This window comes from Nicotiana tabacum, chromosome 4, assembly GCF_000715075.1.
Source record: "Nicotiana tabacum cultivar K326 chromosome 4, ASM71507v2, whole genome shotgun sequence".
Taxonomy (NCBI): domain Eukaryota; kingdom Viridiplantae; phylum Streptophyta; class Magnoliopsida; order Solanales; family Solanaceae; genus Nicotiana; species Nicotiana tabacum.
In genome coordinates, this window is record NC_134083.1 from 25,299,992 (window position 1) to 25,309,240 (window position 9,249).

General features: G+C 37.2%; 1 protein-coding gene across 1 annotated transcript; it reads right to left on the bottom strand.

The window, feature by feature from the left end:
- Positions 1-1,890: 1,890 nt before the first annotated feature.
- Positions 1,891-8,468, bottom strand: LOC107802839 (protein IMPAIRED IN BABA-INDUCED STERILITY 1). Its single transcript, XM_016626416.2, has 9 exons — positions 7,607-8,468; positions 6,166-6,450; positions 5,606-5,923; positions 5,024-5,251; positions 4,516-4,613; positions 3,982-4,072; positions 3,259-3,783; positions 2,882-3,011; positions 1,891-2,543 (listed from the first exon to the last, which is right to left on the bottom strand). The coding sequence occupies exons 1-9, from the start codon at positions 7,985-7,987 to the stop codon at positions 2,524-2,526; spliced, it is 2,076 nt and encodes a 691-aa protein (XP_016481902.1). The 5' UTR covers positions 7,988-8,468; the 3' UTR covers positions 1,891-2,523.
- Between the last annotated feature and the right edge of the window lie 781 nt (positions 8,469-9,249).

Genomic DNA, 9,249 nt, shown 5'->3' on the forward strand with positions numbered 1-9,249 from the left:
TTGCGGAAAAATTCTCGCAGGTGCGAGTCTCACTAGCCTTGGCCAAACTCGCTTCTGCGCACACTGCTTCGCACATGCGCGATCGCAGGTGCGCCAAAATTCTGCAATTGCGGCGATGGCCTCCCCTTCCCTTTTCCGCTTCTGCGAAGACATCTCGCATCTGCGAGTGCCGCGCCTGCGAGCTTCTGTAACATCTGCGAATATCGCACCTGCAACTGGCCAAGCGCATGTGCGATTCTGACAGTAGCTGGGAGCTTCAGTTTTGGCTCCCAACTTCCAACTTGGTCTGAGCCTCGTCCGATTGACACTAGGGGCCCCCGGGACCCCGGCAGAACATACCAACAAGTTTAAAATCATAAAACGGACTCGCTCGAACTCTCAGAACGCGTAAAACGATATCAAATCTAAGAATCATACCCTAAATCAAATTGATTCAAACTTAAGAATTTCAAGTTTTTCAATTTACTTCCAATGTGCCGAAATATACTTAAACTACTCAGAATTGCACGAATTTTTGCGTGCAAGTCTTAAATCACTATACGGAACTATTCCCAAACTCGGAATTCCAAACGGACTTCAATTACTCAAAATCCTAATCCAAACCAAATTTAAAGAATTTTAAACCTTCAAATAGTTGATTTTTACTATTAAGCGTCAAAACGCTCCTAGGTTATCCAAAATCCGTTTCGGACATACGCCCAAGTCCAAAATCATCATACGAACCTATTGGAATTGTAAAATCCTGATTCCGGGGTCGTTTTCTCAAAATGTTGACCGAAGTCAAACTTTTCCATTTAAAGTTAACTTAAGGAACCAAGTGTTCTGGTTTCAACCCAAATACTTCTAAATTTCGAACCAACCATCCCCGCAAGTCATAAATCATTAAAAGCACATACGAAAAGTTTAATTTTAGGGAATGAATTTCTAAAAGTTAAAATGACCGGTTGGGTCATTACACCCAACCGTTAGAAATGTGGGAGGAGAAAAACATTTTTGTATGTTACAAATGCTGACCCTTTATAATGAAAATACCTGTCCAAATTCAATTTTATGAATTGATATCTTAGTTGGTGTATATACGAAGTTAAATATTCTTTGGTGTAAGATATTGTATGTATGTCAAAAATGTCTTACTTAAAATTTTAATAATTTTGCGGTGTTGGGCATAAGTGTAGGTCATATTAGTAGGATATTTAATGGGGGGGAAGGGATAGGAGGGAGGAGATTGTGTTTTGATGGTAGTTCTGATAGCAAAGATTGACAATAATATTTAGATGATGCTTTGTGCTACCAAAGTAAGAAACTTTTAGAAAGTATTTCTGTTACAATTCATGTGACATACTTTTATTTTATTTTTAGTCTATCCCAAAGAAATGATATACTTTTATATTTAAAAATAACCTGGAGCCAAAAAGACAAAAGAATGTATTAATCTCGTATTTTCGTATCTTTCTTATCTGCATATTTCTTTTACTATATATTATTTCTTTCGCTTCGGTTATTCTATCATCTTATCTTGCTATGACTTAGCTTTGTATTCTCGTATTATTACCAGTCTCTCTACCTTCACAGGGTATGGATAAGATTTGCGTACACTCTGCCCATCCCCAGACCTCACTTTGTGGGATTACACTGAGTTTGTTGTTATACTTTTTTCTTTTTTATTCAATATTTCTTTTTTGTATTTCGATTATCACCTCGAGTTGAATACGCACCACTGTTTTTCTCCTTTCGATAAAAAAAAAATTTCTTTCTGGACATAGTTTGGCATCCGCGTGATCAAAATTACAGAATGCATAATTAGTGTCGCCCAAAGTGAAAACCAAACGGTCCTTGAGACAATAGCCCATTGGACCATTTTCCAAAAAATATCACAATGGTGGAGCCCAATTATCAAAACTCACATAGCAATGATTTGATATCATATCACACACATCATTATCCTCCAGCAGAATGTGGTCATGTGGTCCTATCAACATTACATACCTAATATTATCAGCTCTCATATAATCACATTCTATATCTCTACTATTTTGGGGGGAAAATATGCATCTTTTTCCTAGTTCTACTTGGATTTTCTTGGACAATGACAATGGTGTTCTCTAAACATGACATGCCGGGACTCTTAACTCGGCCGCCTTGAAACAAGTATATGTATCAGCAAGGTACAAAATACACTCACTACTCTTGTGATGAAGGGTAAACATGAGTGAGTGATTTTTGACAGCTAAGAACTATACATTTGCCGAGAAATACTCGGGGAAATTGTTTTCAGGGCCTTAACAAATTGAAAGAATGAAGAATGAACAGCCCTTATTATCTTGAAGCACTTTCAGCTCTTGAATAGAGTTGGTTTTTAGCGTTGTTAGTCACCAGCACACTGCTAGGGATCGAGATCAACAGCTCCCTGGATTCGGCTACTTCAGAGTATATGACCTTGTTGTTTGTTATGAATCCTCACCGTCAAAATTCATGTACCTGATTTCTTTTTTGTATACCGTGTGAATTGGGAGCACCACGCAATCAGTTTCCATTTTTCCTCACTGAAAAGGAAAATAAAAATAAGCTCAGTCGGGTGGTTGGTGATTATAGCTAAGCAAAGGCAAGCTGATTTCCAACTGTATGAATGGAGTAACAATCCATGAAATTCATACCACCAACAATATATTAACAACTGATTAGCAATATATTGAAATGTATTGAAATGTATTTAAAAATCATTGTTAGCAATTTGCTATTACTCTTGTTAACTTCCAAATCTAACGACAGTAGCAAGAAAGTTAATTGCAGGTCACTCTACCGAAACATATAAATTCAGAGGCCTAATATATTATACATGTAGTGATTTACAAGGTTTTTCCTAAATAGTGAAACATTTTACCTCTTTGGAACCATGATCGTCGAACAGCTTGGCGGATCTGGCGCTCATGTCTCTCTAGGAGTTCGTCAACCCTGTGTGATTGAGATAGCAAGGGTCCCGAGAATTCAACTTTGTCCCCTTGATCCTGAATCTGTTCAAAGTACAATTCCAAAATGATCAATATAAGCCCAATGATAAAATATGCAACTCCATTTCTTGACTCCAGATTCCAGAGGTTTGTAATTGGCTATACTCTCTGAATGTTTCAGTCACAAACACGGCGTTTTAATTATTCTAAAGCACAGCGACCAATTACTTTATTTTAAGCAGATGTTAACAATGCGAAGAGAAAATGTGCATTTATTATATTTGAATCCTGAGAAAATTTTTTGACTAACCACATTGATCCTCTTGAAAGCTGTTTCCTCTTTAAGATAGAGAGCTAGAGACAGTTCTTGTGAGTGGTAGCCATCAGAAGCATCAAACGAGTCTGTTTGCTCTAATTGGCTCCAATGTTGTTGCATTGCATGCTTGGTGAATTCATAGGTGTCACGGCCCTTGGAATTGGTCCGACTTCCTTTTGTAGCTTCACTGTCTTGTCTTTTTAGCTCCAGGCTATTTTTAATATGAAGTGCACCTGAAGGTTCAAACTTTAGGCTTCTTGAACTTGATTTACTCCTCGATCTCATTGACGAATCATCAAAGCGTCTTTTCGCCCATGCAAAACCACTTGATCCAGAAACTTGAAGAGGACCTGAAAAGGGGACATCGCCTTGAGATGCATTCTTGATGTGGGAAGCCTCGCCCATTGAATCAACTGATGGTTTAGGTCGCGTGAGACCTATAATAACATCTCCTTCTCTCTGAGCACACAGACTACTGCCGTTAGTTTTATTAACACCTTGGTTTTGGACCGGTAACTTCTGCAGAGAAAAGTTTCATTTAGTTCTCTCTGCCTATAATATGCAAGGTAAAGAAAAAATGAACTTATAATTTTTTTCAGGAAGGAAGAAGAATCCAAGCTGTATATAGGAAGAAAAAATGAACTTATAATTTTTTACAGGAAGGAAGAAGAATCCAAGCTGTATATAGGTAGAGAAAGAGAGAGAGAGAGAGAGGACCTCTTCAGGTGCCAGTTTATTGGTTGCATTATGTTTTCTAGTTGACTTTCTGGTTGTCTCGGGTCCACGGGCTCTTCCACTAGGCTTCTTCCTGAACATTCTCATATAATTAAATTGTAACTCAGGAAGATCTATGCAAAAGCTAGAAAATGTAGCAAATGCAAGAGCTTGTGCCAGCGCTAAGGAGCAAGATAGTGACCTTAAACATTATCATACTGTGGAAGTAATCAATCTATCAAAACCAGTTTCGCCATTTTAGTCAGACAAGCTTATACTTCTCTTTAATTGTCATGGTTTTAAGAACATTATTGACCTGATTTTAGCATAATCACACCCTTATAAAATGACGGATGGAATGCTTCCTCCTTGTCTTTTTGTTTAGGGTTAGTTTTTTGGGGGAACGGGATACAAAGGGATCTTGGACAGGGTATATCCTTTTTGTCCAACCATTGTAATTATCTGTTAAATGTAAATATAACCAGAAAATTATTAAAACAAAATCTCTTTCATGCATAATTATTATCAGGTTCTTACCTTTTTGCTTCTTCGCAATGTTTGGCGTCAATCTCTTTGCTTGGTGGATACTTTGGCAGGCTTGAAGGATCACAAGCATGAGGCTTTGTCTTGAAGTACTAAAGATAGAATTTGGAAGTTACGGAATTAGAGATTTTGAAATTTATGCATTTGTAAGATATAAGAAAATCATTGCAAAAACAGTACACATGTTTATAAAGGAATATGGAATTATTTTTTTAAAATAATTCAATTTATAAGATACAGACAAACTTGTTTGTATCATTCATTAACAATTAACATGACAACAACCACTCTACCTTCACAAGGTAGGGTAAGGTATGCGTACACATTACCCTCCCAAAACCCCACCTGTGGGATTACACTGGGTTTTTTGTTGTTGTTAACAATTAACATGAGCAGAACCAAACCATAAAAAAACTCTTACAGGCTAAAGAAACTAAAGTGTATGATACGATAAGAGAAACTATCATTACTATATAAACAAAAAAGAGATTGAAAACAATACCTCAGATACAAGGGCAGAAGAGGCAGTTCCACGTTTATGTGGCTCCACTGAAAGAAGAGTCTCTATGAGTGAGACTGCACTTTTGGTTAGATCTTTAAAGGTGTCCCAAAGACAGCTCTCATAAGGATGCTGTGGCTTAAATAGAGTTGCGTGAGGAAGTTTAGATTTCTTCCAGTAATCATCTGGTGGAGATCCACAGAGCTTAAAAATTTTATGCAGCTGTTCAACCTGTAGCACGAAATAGATTGTTCTGCTGTTACTCATACAGCAAAATACTAAAAAGTATTCAGCTTAATTGGCTAGTCATGGATCAGTTCAATGAGAAACCTAACTGTGAAGTTTGAACTAGATAGGTACATTGCATTATTAAGGAAAGAGGAGGATTGAAAAGTATTGAGCATTAAACTTTTTACACTATAAGGTTTCCAGATAAATATGTCATTAATCTACTATTCAAATAGAATAGCGAGAACAAGTAATTGAGCAAAGAATTACTTTCATATCAATAGCAAGTTTGTCTAAAAAGATTGATAGTTTTAACCACTTCAGTGTACTAAGAGATCTAATCATTGAAGGAGGTACCTCAGTTCTCCCCTGAAGAATAGGTTTACCAGTAAGAAGTTCACCAAACACACATCCGACACTCCAAAGATCCACAGAAGCTCCATACTCTGTGGAACCCAACAAAAGCTCTGGAGGACGATACCATAAAGTGACAACTCGGCTGGTTAGTGGTTGCTTCCGCCCAAGGTTACAGAAGTTCGCCAATCCAAAATCTGCAACCTTCAAAATTCCATCATTATTTACCAGAAGATTTGCACCTTTGATATCCCGGTGCATTACACCTCGAGAATGACAATGCTCGATTCCAGACAACAACTGCTTCATGTAGCATTTAACCTGTAAAATGACCCAGCTCATCTTTACAAGCCAAAAAAAAAAGAGTTCTTACTTAGATATAGGGAGATGATCCCATCCTTTCCTTCTTACTATCCTAGAACCCCCCCCCCCCTTCCCTACCAAATTTGGAAACAAAATGAAAGGAAATTTTTCAACATATTGGATTTTTTTTTTTGCTAATTGCTCATTGAAAAGATTCAGTTGACAAAGCAGCAAGGTAAGTTATTGAAAAGTTAGCAAACCTGTGATTCGCTGAACTCAACTTCTGGACGAGACAGGAGTCCGGAAATATCATGTTCCATGTACTCGAACACAAGATACATGCTACAAGACAATCTGGAGGTAATGAGACCCTCTAATTTAATGATATTGGGGTGGTCAAGCCTGCGGAGAATCATAATTTCTCGTGCCATAAATCTAACACTTTCCGGCTCGAAGTTATCAAATCGCACCTTCTTCAGGGCAACTGTCCTTCCACTTTCTAAATCACGTGCTCTGAATACACTGCTGTATGTACCCTGACCTATCTGTTAGAGCAGTGAAATGGCATAGGAAAAACCTTCATCAGCTAGAAAACCTAACGTTGCATAACAATATTATAAATTGTTAAAAAGTTTACCAAGTAGGAAGAAGCATATTGACACTAGTCAGCTGATGAGCATCAAATAAAAATGCAGTTTTAGTTTTCTTCAAGAGTTTTAAGGTTCTGCCATCATAATTTTTTTTTTATGTGAATAACATTTATAGTAAGTCTCACATTTCAGCACAGCAGCCTCCTTCTCTTGATCCCAAAACTTCACCAAATAGGTATATCAGTAAAATCATTCTCAATTTATTCAGAATTGGTAAAATTTTCACTTATCAGCTCTATGGAACAGTGATCCAAGTTAAATATATGCGGTAAAGGATGTTGCGGTCAAAATTTAGCAGAACTAGACAAAAGATATATAACTTTAAACAGAAGAAATATCAATGTAACAGTATTCATGGAATTTTTAAGAGAACAAATGACTTAAGAGACCTAGTTGCCTGTTGTGGAAACTTGTAAGATTATATCAAATAAGCCAAACGTTGCTGTAATCCAAACATTAGTCTAGCTCAAGTGATTTGCAAGGGAAAGAAGCAAGTTAACTACTCAACCTTTATAATTTTCTGGCCTTAAATTGAATTGAAAGAACCATTAAAAAGGCTAGAGCAGTAAACACTACTACCTCCCAATTCCTTTTCCATTTTGAGATAATGCTTTCAACTAACAAGCAAAAGGACCCCAACGAAGTATAGAACTTTCATCTGTTCTTCCTAATTCTAGTATCCGCCGCCCCATAGAGCCCTATTCTCAGAAACAAGAAAAAAGAAGATAGAAGAGTAGTAACAATGGAGATAGAAGTAATTCAATAAATTAACTAAAATCAGTAGGAATATATATTAAACAGACTTTGTATTCATTTATTTTTCATGAAACTTAGTCACTTCCTAAATCTAATATTGCCAAAAAAGGCAACTAACATGTGAGATTCTCAGAATATCACAATTCACAGTAGAAGCTATACGTTACCTGATATATCACAATCAAATGACAAAATACTTATCAAACCTCCCTAAAGCCGCAGTAGTATCACGACAAAATTGAGTAAAGACAACTGGAGTAAGTAATAAGGACAACTTCAGCAGTAAAAAACAAACCTTTTCCAATTTCTCAAAAGACTCAGCTCTGAGAGGAACCCATCCTTGAATAGCTTCCCCTGCAACAGCACTGAGCCAAGCAGGCCAACCAGCAGCCACTTGTTCTCCTTCCACATATTTCTGCAAATTCCCAAGCCTAAAACTCACTGACTCACTACCACAACCATTCGAACTCGCTCTCCCTGACTCACCCAACTCGCTCCCTCCACTCAGTCCTGAGTCAGCCCTCTTCTTCACCTTCTTCAAATCAAAGTCCAGTCCAAAAGCACCGCTCCCGACCCGGCCACGACCCGACCCGACATCTTCACTGTCTCTGAGAACCCCTGAATGATCAAATGCAGGAGTTACCGACACTGTTTGCTTGGACGCCACACAACCCATGGTGGACACGTGTCAGTTACCCAGAAACACCATGAGAGCAGCTTTCACTGCAAACCAAGACCAACCCAGATGAAATTTGGCTAAATCTTGACGTGGGTCAAGTTTAGTTCTGAAGTAGCAACGCAAATTCTGAATTATATTTATATGATCAAGAAAAGAAACTCTCTGCTCAAAGTCACTTCCTTTTCTCTCTTAACTTTTTATTGCGGCAATTACGGAAGGTAGACAAGAGGGAAAAATGAGGTTTTTAATGGGGTTAGCAGTCACAGCAGCAGCAGCAGCAACGGAATCAGCGTAATCAACGGGGTGAAAAGGAACTTGGTGGCCTTTTACACTGACGTTCTGCTTTGTTAAGTTTATAGGCTGTTTTTATTTCCCTTTTTTTGTGGGAAAAGAATTGATGAGGAAAAAGAAAATAAAGAATTGGCAGTCTTTGATAGCAACGAGTCTTTATTGACTTTTATGAGAAATTTAAAATTCTCTAGTCTTGTTTGTTCTTGTAGGGTATTTATTTAAAATAGTTTAATTGGTGTTTTCCTAGCGAAAAGTTTGAATCCCATATGATTTTTTTTTTTTTTTGGGGATATATATGGTATAGTATGTGGTATTTTAAGATTGGCAAGTGTAGACACTGACAAAAAATAAGGCTGACAATCTCCAAAAGGAACAGGTCCTAAAGGGTGTGAGTTGCCAAAAATGTAACGCGTGGAATGTACTCTCTGTGTAGGATTTTGGAAGGAACCTAGGAACATGTTGGTTTGAGTTGGTGTTGACTAATTACACTGTGTTTATATTTGTTTATAAAGTATGGTTTGGTTCAAGTTTTGTGTAACAGTTGTGATCTTAATGGATGGGCTGGCAGAGGGCCCCACTTTGGCTTTATAAAATTTGATGTTCATAAATATTATTTATAACTTGTTTTAGTTATTGATTTTTAGACAGGTGCAAAATCTAAGTAAAAATTAATGAATTTCTCTAAACTCATTATTAATTTTGTAGCTTCTCCCCTATGACGTTTGGAGGAGAGATATAGAAAGGACAAAGATAAAGTAAGAGAAGTAAGAGGCAAAGGAGAGAAGTAAGAGGCAAAGGGTGAATAAAGAAAGAAAAAGAAAAGGGAAAGGGAAAGTGAATAGAATGATGTAAAGATGGGGAACAATGAGAGTGGATTTTTCTTTTTATATGCTACTAGCTGTTTCAGTGTTTTTTCTGTTCACTTTCTCCACTTACATTTTTTTCTTCCCTTTTTCCACTTACATTTC